We start from the raw sequence: 20245 nt of genomic DNA, 5'->3' as shown, positions 1-20245 counted from the left end.
GGCAGGCAAGGAAAAGCTCAAGGGGATAGCTAGGCAGTTATGTTTTGCTTTGCTTTTCAATTTTTGTTTCACTGGGCCAAAAAACTAAGCAGCGCAATAATGTTTTGTGACACGTACTGGCTTACTTGCCAAAGGCAACAAATATCTGCTACTTTGCCTTCTCTACACCCCTACCCCATACACACAAACATACCTGCACTTTCCCACAGGCTGACCATGTCAAGGACATTCGAGAGATAGAAGAAAGCTTGCTGGCGCTTTTGCTGCTGCAGGCTGGGCAGATTCATATTATAGGTAAAAAAGCCACACAGCTGACGAGAGGCCTCTGTTGGCCCTGGAGAGCAACTGTGGCCCCTGGATAAGGAACGTGGGGTAGTAATAATCCAAGTTATGCTGACATTATATCTGCCAGGCCTCTCCTAGCCACCTACTAGAGGGGAGGCATGTAACCAAGGTAAGAACATACAGGTAAGATGCTACAGCCACTCGGGGCTTGAAAAGAGTTGGGTTTCGATTGTAGGTGCTCTGGTTACCATCTCAGAACTTGTTCAAGCCACTAAGCTCCCTTACACAGCTTTCGTCCTATGTAAAATAACAATGTTTTAGATCATTCATCAGAAATTCATACAACTTCTACTATGAACTATTTGCTGAGCTAGATGAAAATACAAAGCTCTCTCTCCATGCAGTAGAACAGACAAGCTAATAAAAGTAAGACTTGTCAACAGGAAACAATATTCCCTCGTAGTTAAGGCTTTAGAATGACACTGACCTGGACCCACATCTCAGTTCTACAATACACTAGTTCTTACACCTTGGACAAGTTACTCAAGCTGTCTAGATTTCAGTTTCCTTAACTATAATATGAGATTACTTCTGTCTTATCAGGTCTACTGGAGGATTTTAAAGTGCATAGCGGTAGTTCGTTCATTTTCAGTGCTGCACAAAAGTTCACTAAATTTTTTTAACCCTTTTTCCTGTCAGTAATCAGTTGAGCTATTTCTACATTTTTGCCATTACAGTATTTCTATGAGCATCCTTGTACATGGATATTCTCATACATACTTGGTATGCTTCTGGAAGAGAGACTTCTAGGGCATATACTTAGGAATTAAAATGCTCAGCTATAGGGTGAGTGGACCTTCATCTTTTCCAACTATTTCCAATTCCTTTTCCAAACTTTCCAATTCCTTTAGAAACATAATGCTGAGCTGGGGATAAAAAAAAGTCCTGGAACACTACATACACCATGAACCATGAACAATTTTTATAATGGAATCTATGTTCATATAGATTTAAAATCATTTACGTTTAAAGGCAGGAAATAAGAAACACAAAATTCAGGTCAGGATTCCCTCTCAGTGGAGGAAGGCACAGCCCAGGGAGGAGTGAGGAGGGAGAAGCTGGAGTACTGGTGAGGTTCCGGCTCTCAAGTCAGCGCTGTGTTCTTTTTGTTGTGCTTTAGTTTCTCTGCATAAATTCTTCTCAAAGTGTCAAATATTCCATTAAAAAGAAAAGGTATTTTTAAAAGCAATTACCATTGCCTGTGTCTGGTACCAGGTAAAGTTCCCAACGAATGGCAGTTATTGCTGTACAATGTGATGAGACTGAAAGAGATGACAAGACACAGTGGGAGCTCTGGAGGTGAAGCAGCCAGGCTCTGCAACGTCCGGGGCTGTGGGAGACCCAGGGCTGCAGGAAATGGAGGTGCTCAGGGCGGAGCGGGGAGAAGAGGCTGCTCAGAGGCCAGAACCACCAGACTCTGGGCTCTAAAAGGGCAGGATTCCCAACACCAAGAACACTATCCTGATAATAGGAGCCAAAAGCATAAGTGATAGATGAAAGGAAAAGTCTGTCTTATAGATGACAGTTTTAAGCAATGTTCTTCTTAACAAAGATTATTTTGGCTTAGAAGAATGGGGAGAATGAGAAAAGATGGCCAGGAATAGAATAAGAAACACCAATTTAAGGACGGGCAGAGAAGCTCCCAGAGGTGACTGAGAAGAAAAGGTAAGGAGGGTAGCAGAGAAGTCTAAGGGACTGTTATGCAATTGCTATGTGCCAGGCACTGAGCTAGGGACCCTTCCCTCAAAACGAATACACACACATAGAGTACATACATATACGTATACATATATATACACGTGTATATATATATAGTTATATATACCAGCAGAAAAGTACATGTATACACACATATATATACACACATTTCTTTTACTAAACCATTTTGAATATAAGTTGCACAAAACCATGACCCTTCCCTCCTAAATACTTCAATATGCATCTCTGAAGATTAAGAATATTCTCCTACTTAACCACGCCGTTACCATACCTAGAAAAATTAAGACAATTCAATAACACCATCTAATATACAGTCTGTATTCAGATTCACACAAGTGTCCTAAAATAATTTCTATAGTGCTACCCTCCACTGCCCCCAGTCACCGATCACAGCTCAAACAGCACGTTATTTCTCTTTGGCCTCTTTTGATCTAGAACTGCTCCCTCCCACCCCATCATGTTTGTTTGCTTTTCATGACACTGATTTATTTACAGAGTCTGGGCTGTTGTTTCATAGAATGACCCATGTTCTGAATTTGTCCAATTGTTTATCCATGATTAGCTTTTCGACAAGGTAGGTTGTGTACCTCTAACTGAGTCATATTGAGAGGCAAAATATCGAATTATCCCGTTTTTGGTAAGTTCAATCATTCAGTGACTGCCAGACGAAAAGGTACCCTTTTTTCTTTGTTATTCTAAATGATCTGAGTGATGCTTTTAGAGTGGAACATCCTGCTCTCCTACAACCTTTCGCTAAGAGACTTTTCACAAACACTGAAGACTGTTGCCTGAATCAATTATTACACTGAGGTTGAAAACTGTTGACTTTCTAATTCTATCATTCCTTCTACCTTTTCTTTTTCTTTTTTAATTAATTAATTTATTTATTTATTTATTTTGGCTGTGTTGGGTCTTCGTTTCTGTGCGAGGGCTTTCTCTAGTTGCGGCAAGCGGGGGCCACTCTTCAATCGCGATGCGCGGGCCTCTCACTATCGTGACCTCTCTTGTTGCGGAGCACATGCTCCAGACGCGCAGGCTCAGTAGTTGGGGCTCACGGGCCTAGTTGCTCCGCGGCATGTGGGATCCTCCCAGACCAGGGCTCGAACCCGTGTCCCCTGCACTGGCAGGCAGACTCTCAACAACTGCGCCACCAGGGAAGCCCTCCTTCTACCTTTTCTAGCTGACATTCTTCTACAAAGAAGAGCTTGTCCCTTCTTCATCCTCCCTTTTTCATCTGTATTTTTAATATCACTATCAACTCTTGAATTTGGTTTGTTTTTAAAAGTATTTTCATCTATTACTGTCCTTCTTATTGATATCCAAACTGTTGAATTTAGAAGTGCCACCAAGTCAGCTCCCATGTCCTTTCCCCCCCCCCCCCTTAACATTTCCTCATTGGTCTGAGCACTTCCTTGCTTTTTGCCTGCAAGGTATCAACTCACCTTTCCCTGTGCCTGATTTGAAATCAGTCATTTCCCCAAGGAGCCTTGGTCCCTGTTAGTGGGTAGTGATACTTCAGTTAGTTAGTTAGTTAGTGGGTAGAGAAACAAGATAATCTCATTGATACTGGGGATTGCTACTTTTCTACCTACAGAGGATTTTTACTTTTGTTATTTAAAGTTGGAAATGGTATGGAAATATGTATGGAAATATGTTAATATAAATGTTTCAGACATTAAAAAAAATAAAATAAAATAAAATAAAGTTGGAAATGGCTTGAGCAAGTTTATAGCTATTAAGGTATCACAACTTCAAGACCTACAAATCTTATTGAGAACTTGTGGAGGTTTATACCTTGAAGGAAAGTAGCCTCTAGACTGAGAGAGAGCCTGAAAATACAAAAGAGGAAAGCAACAATGTACGAAGAAAGATTAGAAAGGAAGTCAGTGTAGGCTGCAATCAAAAAGGGAAAAAAAAAAAAAAAAAAAAAACCCGCCATGGAGTAAAATAAAGCTGGTCCTGGTCCAAGCAGGTCATGAGCATGAAATTCAATTCATAGTACAGATGGAAAGGCGCGCTTCTTACTATCAGATTCTGTACATGCGGACATTACCTCTGAGGCAATAATGAAATGGCATCTAATAGCTCCCATAGAGCACGGCAAGATGTAAGATAGCATTCTCAAAACATATATGACTGAGTCATATTGAAATCCATATGAAAAGTGAAACAATCACCAATGGATTGATCTAAAGAGGACACTTACATTCAACAATGGATCCCATTGGGATGGGCCTCGGACTCATAAAAAGCAAAGGTCTTTCTTTCCATACGCACTCTGAGCACCATCTTTAAGCTGCATAAAAATGCATCTTTCACATTTAAGTCCTACTCATTTTGAAATGAATGTAGTTGCTTCATTGTCATATGCTGTGTTTAATAAAATACAAACTCATTTAAAGAAGTTCCCAAATCATAAGTTAGTGTAACAATATATTTTATTGCATCAAAGGTTACTGATTCCTCCAACAGGTAGGAAGTACATAAATTTTAGGCTTTAAAGTGTATGAGAATCATTTCTCTGTAGTATTTCCACTCCCATCTAAAGTCCTGGATATTTATATTCTTTTCCTTTGGAATATGCAAGCCTGAATCTTGAACAAACATATACCTGGTTGATATTTAGCTAAGTAAAGTTGCTGGGTCCTCACAAATGAAAATCTGTTCCCCAGCCCCCTGGCAAAGGGATATGCGTTAAGGCCCTAAGCCCCAAGATCTGAAGATCTGAGTACTGCACGCCTGATTGAGTAACGCAAACACGGTCTCAGTAAAGCAAAAAGAGGTCAGAGGTTCATTTCTTTGCCTCACCCCAGGGAATAGAACCACATATTCCAAAACAATGCTGCAGAAGAACAGGCTGGAAAAAAAATAAGTCAGGAATCCTAACAGCTCAATCTAATTCCAGATAGAGAAAGGAATCAGTTCCCAAAACTCTGAAGACAGGAGTTTCACAGCTTTACATCACTCGCATCAAAAATGCAGGCCCGTGTGGACTGCCAAGTAAGTGCATGAAATGCTCTGGACTTCACTCGTACTCCCTACTGCTGAGTGCCGCTTCCTGTGACAAGAACCGGGGGACCATAAGAACAGCCTTCCCCCAGCTTTCCCCCAGGCAAGCACTGCTGGGCCAGACTCCAGAGGAGGTTTGGAGCACACTGCAGCCCTGCGTGTCAGTGCACAAGAACATCAACCTCAAATAAATGTGGGGAGGTAGGGCACACCGTGGGAGCCTGACCCAGGGGAAGTCCTGGCCGGCTGAGAGTCCCAGAGACCTCCGATTCGTCTATTGTCAGCTGAGTCACTCCCTGAACCCCCAACGTTTCCTCTGAGTCATACACTGCCAGGCACCAGGTATTTGATTCTTATAGGAATAGAAACCTTATGAGGTAGCAACTACTACCCTCTCATTTTAGAGATGTAAAGACAGAAACATGGAGGCACTCTGTAACTATTCCAATATCACAGTTATTAAGAAATTGAGCCATATTTCTAACTAAGGTCCACTACATCCAACATGCATGCTTTTAACCATTATACTGCACTGTCTGCCCATTATTCCAACAGAGCTGTAAAGAAAGCCCACTTCACATTCCGAGACCTAAGCATATGAATTACTTAATCGCTGCTGAGTTACTCAACCTACAGTTAAGGTTTAGCACCAATGAGGGAGCTGACAAAATTCTATTCCTATATCAAAATGATACCAAATACAACTACCATTAAGGGGCTATTTCAGTAGTTTTCAACTTGGGAACATTTAAAATAAATGTCTGGAGACATTTTTCATTGTCTCAAGTCATGGGTGCTGCTGGCACCTAGTGGATAGGGCCAGGGATGCAGCTAAACATCTTATGATGCACCAGACCACTCACCCACAAAGAACTGGAACTCAACAAAATGTCAATAGTGCCAAGGGTGAGAAACCCTGGGCTATACCAAAGACTGTAGGTGGAAAATCCCCCAAAATCTATCCTGACAATCCAGATGCAGCTCCTGGTACAGAGGCTAGGATAGGTAGCCATTTCCATGGCCCCAGAAGTTTGGCACCTGTGCCACACCTCGCCCTCCTCCCCCAGCTTCCGTGATCTGCTTGCATCACCACAAGATGTGAAGACTGACCCAGGTTCGAGGAGGTGCCAGTCTTGCACTTTGTTATGAGTTCTGCTAAAAGTATTTTAAGGGAAGTGGTTGGAATTAAAAGTAAAACACTAGGTTTGGGCATCATTATCAGCTTACCGTCCATACTAACTCACTATCCGTTATGGAGGTTCTGTATGCAGTGGTACCCAGAGACTAACTGGAGAAACTGAAGGCATCCACACCTTGCAGACCTTTAACACCTAGATCAAAAAGGACATACTCACAAACTCACACGCACATGTCCACCTTCCCTCAAAAAAAATACTGCATAAGTGATTCCTAAAAACAATACTCTAGAAAAATGCTGAAGGGCCTGCAATACATGCACATACTCATAAACACAAACAAAACATGCTTGCCCCGAGTTCCCTCAGGAGTAGAGGAGACCTGGCTTGGAGATGAATAGACATAAATTTGAATACCGTCTGGCCACATATTAGCTGCCCAATTCGCCTTTGATGAGTTACTTAACCATTTTCAGCATCAGTTTCCTCATCTGCAAAATGGTGGTAACAGTAACAGATTGGCAAGGCTCTATCATGGTACTCAAGAGCTTGGGCAATCCATGTCCCCCCTGCTGTGCTGTCCTCTCATGTGTCTTGGTGCATGTGCCCGATAGCTCTCTCTGCCCAACACTCCCTCCCTCCCCTTTGACCCCCTTCTATGAAATAAACTGGCATGCTTAAAGTGACTTCCCCTTGAACAGGTCTATGACCTAGAAGCAGGGGACTCTAGGTTGTGTTGACCCACTCCTAAGGAGTCACAATGTCGGGAAAGAGAGGCAGGACCAAGAGTGAGGATGCAAGAAATTCTAAAATATTCAACCGACCATAGAATAAGAAAGGCCAGAAGCCTGATGACAGACTTAAGAATTAATTAATACTATTCAATAGTATAAAATATTTTTAAAATATAAAGTATGTTATAAAGCATTTAATAACATAAAATGTTATAAAATATGACTACAAGACTGAATAAGTGGCCCATATATAAATTCTCCTTCTATTCAACCCTTACGACTGTTCTGGAAACCATCTAGGATATCACATACTGGCACCACAAAGAGAAAAAAAAAAAAAAAAAGTCACACATTACTGCAAGGGAGATAAAAGCAGCAATAATAAGAAAATGGCTTTAGTAAGTTTAGAAATGAACACAATGATTACACACATCTATACTACATTCTACTGTTAGAAGAATCATCTAGAAAACAAATATTTATCTCATATGAAAAGATCTTGGGGCACCTTGGATCAAAGCTTTTGATGTTTGGACTGTAAGGACAGAGAAGGAATTGTCAGACTGTCGTTAGATAAGAACTGAACAAAGAACAGGAAGGAAAATGCTCATCATAGGTGGGTACTGATTAAAGAGTGATTTGAAAGCAATTCATTCTCCAAATACATTCTTTTTACTGAATTTTTAAAAATAAATTTATTTATTTATCTTTGGCTGTGTTGGGTCTTCGTTGCTGCGCGTGGGCTTCCTCTAGTTGAGGCGAGCCAAGGGCTACTCTTCGTTGCGGTGCGCAGGCGTCTCATTGCGGTGGCTTCCCTTGTTGCAAAGCATGGGCTCTAGGCACGTGGGCTTCACTAGTTGTGGCATGCAGACTCAGTAGTTGTGGCTCGTGGGCTCTAGAGCACAGGCTCAGTAGTTGTGGCGCACGGGCTTAGTTGCTCCGCAGCATGTGGGATCTTCCCGGACCAGGGCTCGAACCCACGTCCCCTGCATTGGCAGGTGGATTCTTTAACCACTGCGCCACCAGGGAAGTCCCTCCATATACATTTTTGTTTTCTAATTATGAACTATTTCAAGTACACAAAAGTAAAGAAACTAATGTTGGTTAACACCAATACACCTAATCGCCCAGTGTTAATTGACAGTAATATTTAGGCATCATTGTTTCAGAATTTAAGAGATGAAATACCACAAATACAGCTAAAGTCCAACCACCCTATGGCATCCCTTTCTCCTCCTTCCTTCACCGGGAGTAAGCACTGTTCTGAAGTTAGAAGATATCATTCCTGACCAGAACATGCTCAGTACTGACCTGGATCAAATATAATATTCCACCACAAAGAACTAAATCTCTTTGTTTTGTTTCTAAAGAGAACTTCATGACATTTTAGGGCTATTCTAGGTAAATAAATTTTTTTAAATAAATTTATTTATTTATTTTTGGCTGCCTTAGGTCTTCGTTGCTGCGCACGGGCTTTCTCTAGTTGTGGCGAGCCAGGGGCTACTCTTCGCTGCGGTGCGCAGGCTTCTCATTGTGGTGGCTTCCTTTGCTGCAGAGCACGGGCTCTAGGTACGCGGGCTTCAGTAGTTATGGCTCGCGGGCTCTAGAGCGCAGGCTCAGCAGTTGTGGCACACGGGCTTAGTTGCTCCGCAGCATGTGGGATCTTCCCGGACCAGGGCTCGAACCCATGTCCCCTGCACTGGCAGGTGGATTCTTTAACCACTGTGCCACCAGGGAAGTCCCTCCATATACATTTTTGTTTTCTAATTATGAACTATTTCAAGTACACAAAAGTACAGAAACTAATGTTGGTTAACACCAATACACCTAATCGCCCAGTGTTAATTGACAGTAATATTTAGGCATCATTGTTTCAGAATTTAAGAGATGAAATACCACAAATACAGCTAAAGTCCAACCACCCTATGGCATCCCTTTCTCCTCCTTCCTTCACCGGGAGTAAGCACTGTCCTGAAGTTAGAAGATATCATTCCTGACCAGAACATGCTCAGTACTGACCTGGATCAAATATAATATTCCACCACAGAGAACTAAATCTCTTTGTTTTGTTTCTAAAGAGAACTTCATGACCTTTTAGGGCTATTCTAGGTAAATATGTTTTTTTTTTACCACTGGTTCTCCATAAAATATCTATTTATATTTCCAGACTAGAAGGATGAGATTATTATGATGAAATTTATAATGAGTAAACTCTAAGTAAAGTCTTAGATTTCAGGCTCCTTTTAATGTAACTTTTTCCTACCTCAAGTCCCAACTACAGCACAGAAAAATAAGGTTGTTTTTGTACCCTCCTCACCAAATATTTATTAAAGTCCCCTATGTACAGAGTCTTTAAAACAAAACAAAACAAAACAAAACAAAAAAAACTTGCTCTTCAAGGAGTACTCGTTGGGATAGCAGCATCAACATTACACCCAACTCCAGACCTATGGAATCTTGAGTCTTCATTTTAGCAGGAGCCCTGGGAAATATGTATGCGCGTTAAAGTCTGAGAAGGGTTGCCTTAAGGAATTCAGAAAGGTGACAACCTAGACCAAGGCAGAACCAAATCCAACCACCATTCTGCCAAACCTATCCTCTTCCTATCATACAATATAGCTTTCAGATGTTATCTTGGCAAAGTCCACGCGTAAGTAGACCAGTGGTTATCAACCAGGGACAATCGGGCCTCCCAGAGGACATTTTGTTCACAACTTAGGGAGATGATACTATTGGCCCCTAATAGATAGAAGCCAAGAATGCTGCTAAACATCCTACAATGCAGAGGACAGTCCTCACGACAAATAATTATCTAACCCAGAATGTCAATGGTGCAAAGGTTTAAAAAAAAAAAAGACAGAAAACAAAAAAAGCCTGCCTATGATTTCCTGGCAAAATGGTCAATTGTTAACTTCAGTAATTTAAATGAGCTGATTTGAGCAACCAAACCCATAAAGGGGGGGAGAAAAAAAAAAGAAAGAAACCAATAACTAAAAACACTTCATGTGCAATCCTCTCAAGTAAAGGGTTTATAAGGTTCCCACCAGGGTTTACATCACATCAGTAATCGTCAATAGTGACAACCAAAACGAAGTTCAGTACACCAACAACAAAAGCACATGTTGAAATATTTCACAATTATACAAGCTGTATTTAAAAAGCAAGTGCACTGCTACCACACATACTTCTTCAATAAAAACATTCTGGCGTTTATTTAACTTAATTAAATCTTCGTTTTTCTCCTACAATACAGGATCATTAGCGAAGAAGCACCTTGGCCACTTCAAGATGACAAGCACTCACTGGGCTAAATTACTTCATTGAAAGGAAACCTCATATTAGACAAAAATTTTAAAACGTAAGTGAACAAATTCTTTAGTATTATCAAGAGCTTTGTTAATTTCATCAAAATATTATGAAGGAATAACTTCTCTTCTTCAGAGAAAGTAGAATTACAGCACACAGAACAGTGGAAGGTGGTCCATTTTAAGAGAAAAATGGGTCATTGTGTGTAATTACACAGAGGATGAGTAATGAACTCGGCATGTTTTTATTAAGATGAATGTATTTCTGGAGTGAGCATCGCCTTGTCTGGCCCTGTTATCAACTAAGTTCTGCCCAAAGAGAGAGCCCTGAGGTTATATGCAATACTCTACAACCTGAAAATACTAATGCAGCCCGACCCTGAGACCTAACATTTCACTAGGAACAACAGCACTCACTATCTGGATTAAAATGAAACTTTGCCATTGATATTCTAGCTGTGCAAAAAAAGATGAGAGAAAGCAATTCATAGGCTCCTATTACACATTAATGGCTGTCTTTTGGTCTCATAGATCCATTCCACCATTATGTGACCAAAGATCCAAAGTGACGGTTTATATAGACTAAAACGTTTCAAGTCATTCCATTCTCCTTTACCTGGATTTGTGGAACAAGGAAGATTTCCACCTAAGAGAAGCTGAAGCCTTATAATATTTTTTTCTAATTGAAGTATAGCTGACTTACAATGTTGTGTTAATTACTGCTATACTGCAAAGTGATTGAGCTGTATATATATATACATATATATACACACATACACACACACATTCTTCTTTTATGTGTGTGTGTGTGTGTTTGTGTGTGTGTGTGTATATTTTCCCCCCCATTATGGTTTATCTTGAAATCCTTCTTTTTTTTTTTTTAATTTTTTTTTTTTATAAATTTATTTATTTATTTATTTATATTATTTTTGGCTGTGTTGGGTCTTTGGTGCTGTGCGTGGGGTTTCTCTAGTTGCGGCGAGCCTGGGCTACTCTTTGTTGCGGCAGGCTTCTCATTGTTGTGGCTTCTCTTGTTGCGGAGCACGGGCTCTAGGCGCGCAGGCTTCAGTAGTTGTGGCACGTGGGCTCAGTAGTTGTGGCTTGCGGGCTGTAGAGCTCAGGCTCAGTAGTTGTGGCACATGGGCTTAGTTGCTCCGCAGCACGTGGGATATTCCCAGGCCAGGGCTCGAACCCGTGTCCCTTGCATTGGCAGGCAGATTCTTAACCACTGCGCCACCAGGGAAGCCCCTTGAAATCCTTCTTAAATGAAGTCTCAAGAATTCAGGGAGCTGTGCTTATGTTCCCTGAAGCCTCAAGGTTAACATAATGACCACTTTCACTATAGAAATTCAGAGGTAATCTCAGAAGTAACTTCCATGGGCAGGGCTGGCTACACTTCCACAAACTGGCTCCACAGAATGTCCCTTATTTCGGTTGATCATCATCCAGAGGTGCTTTTCCTTTTTCTTTCTCCCCCTTTGCCTGTCTCTTGTCTTTGATGGACTGGGACAAGCTGCTTAGAAATAGTGAATCAGCTGAGAGCCTGGGGCAGGGAATGGAGGGTTGCTGGGCCACATCAAGACATTCTTTCTTTCTGATTTATTTGGTTCTTATTTATTTTTACGTTACCGTATAAAATCAGCATCTGTATGTTACCATTTCCTCCATCTGTGAACTGATTTGCAGTTTTAGTAGGTCTCTATCGGGATATTAAATCACCTCTATACTAAAGACAAGGAGAGGAGACTGGACAGGTGTTACAAGGTCAAAGCGATACATGTCTCTGTTATCAGCTTGTCCTATTTTTCATCTAACATGTATTCCTGCCGTTTGGTCTCGATATATAACTGGCCTCACTTGCTGCAGATACCTTAAGATAGCCCCTTTTCCACACATCTCTTGATCCATCACTGTAGAAAAGGCTGCCACACTCTGAGACACCAGGACCAAATACGATAAATTATGTACCTGGAGGTCACAGTGCCCTGCCATCAACACTACTGCTCAAGAAAAACAGACTTAAGAGCGTGAACATTACCACTAAAATTGTCTCGGATTTACCATTAGCTCGTTACCTACGTAGAATGCCCCTTTAACTGGCCTCTGCTGTATCCATCCAGACAGCAGCGCGAGCAGCAGTGATGCCCTGCTTCTTCCCCCAGTCAACACGTCTCAAACGGAGACTCTGATCTGCCATTGCTTAAAAACAGCCCAAAATAGCAAGAAGACGTTTGGAGGGAAGGACCCAAGCAAGCCTTGAGTACTCATTTCATTTCAGAAGGCACTCTGGCTCTAGAAGTTTACCTGGGTCAGCTAGCCCCTTCCACCAACCTCAAAGTGAGGAAGGGAGGAGGCATGAGGTGCATGGCAAAGCATATATGCTCAGATTCTTGACACTCTGAGGAACCAGAGAGCATAGTTGTGGACCCATGGCATCAGGCTACATTCAGACATATTGCAGTGCAAAAGGACAAAAGTCACGAGATTCTGAGAAAATGTCTTTATACAGATTTCTAGAAGGAAAGGAAAGAAATGGTGGCTCTCACTAAATCATTTCTGGAAAATTCTTCACTATTACTATATACAGTGGCTTCTATAATTTTTCTATAAAGAGAGAAATTTGGTACTCATTAAATCATTTCTGGAAATTCTTCACTATTTCAGTATTTAGTTGTATATTATATAGCTAATATTTCTCTCTACTTTAAAATGTACTAACATCTGCTTTTTAAAAAATTTTATATTTTAAACTCCAGTGAATCCAACAATTACTGAATACATATCATGATCCCCGCACCGCACTGACTGAGGGGCTGTGTCCCCAGCACCGGGACCCCTGGGAGCATTCTCTTGAGCTCTGTGAGACTGGCTCTTAGACTAAGCTGCACCTTACTATCAGGGGACAAGACCAATTATTTACTAAACACAGATTCTTTGCCACAGTGGACAGTTAAAAATAGAAAACATGGGCCCTTCACTTACCATCTAAAATATGAAACAGGCCACAGAGGACCTACAAACAAACCCATTATGATCAGAGCCAAGTGGGCAGGGGATTAGATTTCCTTTCAAAGGAAGCCCAAGGACAGGCAAAATCAATTGCTAGAAATGTAACTAGTTTTGCCATATGCTTGCAGGAAGAGTACACAGAAGCAACATATTCTTTTGGGGGAAGCAGCACACAAAGTTTGCATGTGTGATTTTTTTTTTTTATTTGCAATGTGACTGAATTTCATATTCCACGTTTCCAAATTCTACTTTCTCACACTTCCTTAATTTTACTGACACAGCCCTTCACTCACTGCGTATAAAGCACCACGCTTGGCACCAGAAATACAAAGATGAACAAGATACATTCTCTGTCCTCAAGGAACCCACTGTTCTCCACAATCTTTCTTTCCCATGATCCCTGACTAGATGTAAATTTCTTAAGAGCAGGGACTCATGTCTTATATTCCCAGATTGCATATTCATTATTTCACAAATATTTTAAATATCTAATGTCCTAAATGTAATGCTAGGAATACAATGGTTAAAAAAAAGAAAAAAAATGACATGGTCTCTCTCCTCTGAAGGAGCTTACAGTAGTAGAGGAAACAAAAAACAAACAGCTAGAGAGACAAGTGCTATGACAGAAGAAAGGCACAGAACTATGAGCACACATACAAGGGACCTCACACCCAATCCACCCCAACCAAGGCTTGGGAGGGCAAAGTTTCCTAAAGAAAGTGGCATCCAAGCTGAGGCCTCAAGGATAAAGAGAAGTTAGTCAACCAAGAAGGTAGCAAAAGAGTCTTCCACACAAATGAAAGTTTGTGCAAAGGTCCAAGGTGAGAGAAATCACGGAACCCATGAGGAAGAAGGGTTCAGAACAGCAGGAACTCATCACTGGAGGTAGAATTGGTAGGGGTCAGACCAAGATGGGACTTCTGGTAGCTCAGGGTTAAAGAGTTAGGACTTTATCCTGAGGGCAAGGACCAACCAATGAAGGGTTAAGCAGGATGCTGACATTACAGATAAGATGGGCAGTAGACATTTTCTTAGATGTATCAAATAATCTTTCAAAAGAGTTCTAATCTTCCTTGTGCCATAAATCATTATGTCCAACATCAGTGAAGACTTTACAGGATTCTCTAACAAAAGAAGGTTCTGGGTAATACCTAGGACAGTGTCGTCCAATAAAAATATGATGCAAGCCGCATATGTAATTTAAAATTTTTCCAGTAGCCACATTCTTAAAAAAAGTAAAATTAAGTGAAATTAAGATTAATAATATATTTTATTTAATGGGATATTCCTAAAATATTTCAACATATAATCAATAATAAAAATATTGAGATATTTTACATTATTTTCTGCGTACTAAGTCTGCAAAATTCATTGTGCATTTTCCATCACATCTCAATCTGGACTGGCCCCAATTTCAAGACCTCTACAGCCACATATGGCTAGTGGCTACCATTTGGACAGTACAGATCTAGAATGTACTTTGGGGAGCATTTCTCAGAATGTTTAACGTCTTTCTATCATTTTTGTTTGTTTTCTAATTTATAAAAATAATGCAAATCAGTTTTTAAATGTGAAAAAAAACCACAGAATATCTCAATTTTGAAAGGTACCCATAATCCTATACCAAAAATACCAGTTATAGTTGGACGTGTATGCTTGTAAGACATAGTCCTATGTCTAAAATATACATAGGGTAGGCTTTCTAAAAAGTAGGGTCTGTGTCAATAGCTCTTAAACCTAATATATTAAAGAGTTGTGAATAAAATGAAACAGATTCTCTGTTTTTATAGCTTTATTACCTTTGAGACTATATTTAAATGAGTATTCCTGGAACTTTAGAGTTGTACAGGAACCTTTATCATTTTAGGGAAACGCTGGTCTCCATGATTACCTCAGTTCTCAGACTGTCCTGCTTCTCTAATTTTTCTTTCCTGTCATCTGTCTACTCCATTCTTCCCTTTTCAAAAGGAAGGAAGGGAAGGTGAAAGGGAGGAAGAGACAGGTACCTAAGGAATATATACAGCAAAAACTTAGTTTCAAGAACTTGCTGGGCATGGCAAGTTCTTGCCCTTTCCTTTATTTATTTCTCAGCAAATGACTCGAAGGTCGTGACTGCCCTTTGAGTGACTATTTCACATCACCTTCCAGGTCTCACCTTCAGAAGTTACCAAACGATGAATGCCACCACTGCCCCACCTGCAGAGGGGTCCTGCCCCCGGAACACCCTCATAATCCAGCAAATCATCCCCGTGCTGTACTTCGTGGTCTTCGTGGCCGGGATCCTGCTCAACGGCGTGTCCGGGTGGATATTCTTCTACGTGCCCAGCTCCAAGAGTTTCATCGTCTATCTCAAAAACATTGTCGTCAGTGACTTCCTGATGAGCCTGACTTTTCCTTTCAAGATCCTGGGAGACTCGGGCCTCGGCCCCTGGCAGCTGAACGTGTTTGTGTGCAGGGTCTCGGCCGTGCTCTTCTATGTCAACATGTATGTCAGCATAATGTTCTTTGGGCTCGTCGGCTTTGACAGATATTATAAAATTGTGAAGCCTCTTTTGACTTCGTTCATCCAGTCCGTGAACTACAGCAAAGTCCTGTCGGTGCTGGTGTGGAGCCTCACGCTGCTGCTTGCCATTCCCAACATGATCCTGACCAACCGGAGCGCCAGGAAGGCCACACGCGTTAAATGCATGGACCTTAAGAATGAACTGGGCCTCAAGTGGCACAAAGCCTCCAACTACATCTTTGTAGCCATCTTCTGGATTGTGTTTCTTTCCTTAGTCATTTTCTACACTGCTATCACGAGGAAAATCTTTAAGTCCCACCTGAAGTCCAGAAAGAATTCCATCTCGGTCAAGAGGAAATCTAGCCGCAATATATTCAGCATCATGTTCGTGTTTTTTGTCTGTTTTGTACCTTACCATGTTGCCAGAATCCCCTACACTCGGAGCCAAACAGAAACCCATTACAGCTGCCAGTCAAAAGAAATCCTGTTCTATGTGAAAGAATTCTCTCTGCTATTGTCAGCTGTAAACGTATGCCTGGACCCCATTATTTATTTCTTTCTATGCCAGCCATTCAGAGAAATCTTATGTAAGAAATTGCATATCCCATTAAGAGCTCAGCGTGACTCAGAAACTTCCAAACCCAAAAGGGGAAATATAACACAAGAAAGCACAGATACTTTGTGAATTCCCACCTCCTTTCAAATAAAGTCTGTGCATGCATATTGTAATCTTCAATTACATAATAAAGAAAAATGAATAAGAAGCATGTCCACGATAATAAGTATCATCTCTAGGCATTACTATTCAATTTAGTACAATAATAAAACTAAAAGGTAAGTTTCCATGCTTGTTTTTGTACCATCAAAGAAAAAATAATACATTATTTAATCTTATCCCATCAAAATAGAAGGTTTAAATTTATAATCAATAGTCTCGTCAGTTAATATAGCACTTTAAATAGCAATAAGGAAAACAGGAAGCAATCAAGACAATTCACAGGGGCATCTTCCTTCTTCTAAACACAAGAATTCAGTTGGCATATTATGCAATTTTTTTCAACAGGGTCATTAAAGACCAACTTAAAAGCAGGCACAGTCTGATAAAGGATTAGAGGCCTGTTTGTAGTGAAAAAGTCAAGTCTTCTCTGATTTGAAGAAGCAGGATAAGCAGACACCCAAAAAATTACTTAAGAAATCCCCCACTGATTTATTTCATGGCATTTCAAAGGAAAGCAGATATAAACTCTGTACATCGCAGCAAAAAATGTAATTTTTCCCTGATAGCATTTTGAGGATGATATAAGATACATCTTAAATATGTTTTATATGAAGATTAGCTAAGCCACTTAATGAGCCTAGTGTTCTGGTGTTAGAATATGTTTAAGTAAACTCTACAGAGGGAATCTAGACAGTGGCATAAGTTGCCAGAAACTTCCCCTGTTCAATGGTATGGGAAAAAAATCTAGGATGTCTGGGAAAAGAGAAATGCACGCAAATACCCCCAGCTGGCAACACACTTTATTCCCTAGGAGCAGAGAAAAGCAGTTTTCTTAGAAAGCAACTGGACTTGATAAAATGAAAATCTAAAATTTACAGTAATGAGTGAGAAATTACACATAAAATGAAAATTTACACATCATATTTTCTGAAAAACAAATTTCATATGTGCAGATACGGGATATGGTTGCTGGCTTGTGAGTTATCAAAGCTCAGTTCTTTCTCTGCTATTAACTGGCTGGAAGACATTTAGCCCATCTTTCAAATACTCTTGTCAAACATTTTTGTAAGTCATGTTTTCATATATATATATATATATATATATATATATGTATGTATGTATGTATGTATTTCAAGCCTTACCATATATGTGCTAATAAAAAATATTTTTAATAGTGTCAAGTTTTTTCTTAAGTCAAGATACCAAAAAACACTACCAGATTTACTCATAGTCAAGACATGGGTGGTTTCTTTAGTACACTCAATTACAAATGCTAATAGAATACAAAGAAAGAAGGCATGGGAATACCCAGGAAGGAGTGGCATAGAGTATTTTTGAAATTCTATTTGCCACTGACTTTTCAAAATAAGTATTTCATATGTTCTTAGGACCTCATCAGATTTTAGGCAAAACTGAGAAAACACATTTTAAACTGAGGAAGAGCTGAGAGGAATTTCGCACTCTGTATCTACCTTCCACCCTCATGAAAGCTCTCTGCTCCCAACTCTGGGTCAAATATCCTCTCCCAAAAACAACAAAATCACAAACCTATGGTAAACGTGCCTGGCAAAACTAAGCTTGCTATAGAATTTTTTTGGCTAAATATATTTGCAAAAGAAAGTGGCTGTGTTTATTCACAGTTTCCATTGGTCCGGACAAATTAGTAAATACTGGTGTTTTATATGTCCCCTACTGGGCCACAGGAGAAAATTGAAATTATAAAAGAAGATGAGAAGCACCAAGTTTTGCCTTTGTAACCACTGTGCCAAAGCAAATCAGAAATATGAAAGGCAATATTTTTCAGGAAACAATATGCAATGCAAATAAGGATATCGTGAAGCAAGAGTTGAATAACAGCTACTGCATATCAGAACTTTTAAGGTAAAAGACTTGTACTTGGAAAACTGTAAGACACTGAAGACAACACACACAAATGGAAAGATGTATGCTGCTCACAAATTGGAAGAATTAATATTGTTAAAATGACCATACTACCCAAGGTAATCTACCAAGGGTTCAATGCAATCCCTATCAAAATACCAATGGAATTTTTCACAGAACTAGAACAAATAATTCTAAAGTTTGTACGAAAACACAAAAGACTCCAAAAAGCCAAAATAATCTTGAGAAAGAAGAGCAAAGCTGGAGGGATCACACGCCCTGATTTCAAACTATACTGCAAAGTACAGTAATTTGATTACTACAGTAATCAAAACAGGATGGTACTGGCACAAAAACAGACACATAGATCAGTGCAATAGAATAGTGTCCATAAATGAATCCATGCTTACACAATCAACTAATCTACCAAAGGAGGTAAGAATATACAATGGAGAAAAGACAGCCTCTTTAATCAATGGTGTTGAGAAAACTGGGCAGCTATATGCAAAAGAATGAAACTGGACTACTTTCTCACACCATATATAAAAATAAACTCAAATGGATAAAACGCTTAAATGTAAGACCAGAAAGCATAAAACTCCTAGAAGAAAACACAGGCAGTACAGTCTTTGACACTGGTTGTAGCAATATTTTTTTGGATGTGTCTCCTTAGGCAAGGGAAGCAAAAGCAAAAATAAACAAATGGAACTACAGCAAACTAAGCAGCTTTTGTAGAGCAAAGGAAACCAAAAACAAAGCAAAAAGGCCACCTACTGAATGGGAGAAGAGATTTGCAAATGATACATCTGATAAGGTGTTAATATCCAAAATGTACAAAGAACTCACAGAACTCAACATCAAAAAAGTAAACAACCCTACTGAAAAATGGGTAGAAGACCTGAATAGACATTTTTCCAAAGACATACAGATGGCCAACGGGCACATGAATAGATGCCCAATATCACTAATCACCAGGAAAATGCAAATCAAAACCATAATAAGATACCACCTCACACTGGTCAGAACAGTTATCACCAAAAAGAAAAGAAATAAAAGGGCTAGAGAGGATGTGGAGAAAAGAGAACCTTTACGCACTATCGGTGGTGATGTAAATTGGTGCAGCCACTATGGAAAACAGTATGGAGGTTCCTCAAAAAATTAAAAATAGAACTATCCGCAATTCTACCTGTGGGAATTTTTCCCTTAAAAAAACAAGAACAAAAACAAACCAAAAAAAACACTTATTCGAAAAGATATATGCATCCCTATGTTTACTGTAGCATTATTTACAATAGTCACGACATGGAAGCAACCTAAGTGTCCATCAGTAGATGAATGGATAAGGAAGATGTGAGAGATACACACACACACACACACACACACACACACACACACATACATACACATACATACATATATACATATACACAGACAGACAGACAGACATATATGCCGAGAACAAACTGGTGGTTGCCAGAGGGGAGGAAGACAGGGGGGTCAGTGAAACAGGTGAGGGAAAGTAAGAGGTAAAACTCCCTTTCATAAAGTAAAAAAAACGTGGGGATGTGATGTACAACATAGAGAATATAATCAATAATATTGCAATAACTTGGTACGGTGACAGACGCTAACCAGACTTATCAAGAGGATCATCTTGTACTGTATAAAAGTATTGGATCACTATGTTATACACCTGAAACTAATAATATTGTAAGTCAATTACCATTCAATTAAAAAAAAAAGAAGAAAAAAGTCAGATCAATACAAACAAATCTTTGGATTTAACTTTTGAAAATCACTTAAGACTTCAGTGAGAGGAATGTCTGTAAGGTACTAGAGTTAGAAGTCAGAGCATAAGGAGTTTATTCAAATATTGAAAAGTTAGG

At 39.9% G+C, this 20245-nt stretch overlaps 2 protein-coding genes across 2 annotated transcripts in view; one reads left to right on the top strand and one right to left on the bottom strand.

The window, feature by feature from the left end:
- The window catches only part of MED12L (mediator complex subunit 12L), a 317602-nt gene that overhangs the window by 184919 nt on the left and 112438 nt on the right, over positions 1–20245 (bottom strand). The window lies entirely within an intron of this gene.
- On the top strand, positions 15432–16445 carry P2RY14 (purinergic receptor P2Y14). Its single transcript, XM_068547362.1, has one exon. It carries the CDS (start codon positions 15432–15434, stop codon positions 16443–16445), a length of 1014 nt encoding a protein of 337 aa, XP_068403463.1.

This window comes from Eschrichtius robustus, chromosome 6 (genome assembly GCF_028021215.1).
Source record: "Eschrichtius robustus isolate mEscRob2 chromosome 6, mEscRob2.pri, whole genome shotgun sequence".
Classification (NCBI taxonomy): domain Eukaryota; kingdom Metazoa; phylum Chordata; class Mammalia; order Artiodactyla; family Eschrichtiidae; genus Eschrichtius; species Eschrichtius robustus.
Note: the sequence above shows the minus strand (reverse complement) of the source record. Positions and strands in the feature narration are given on the sequence as shown.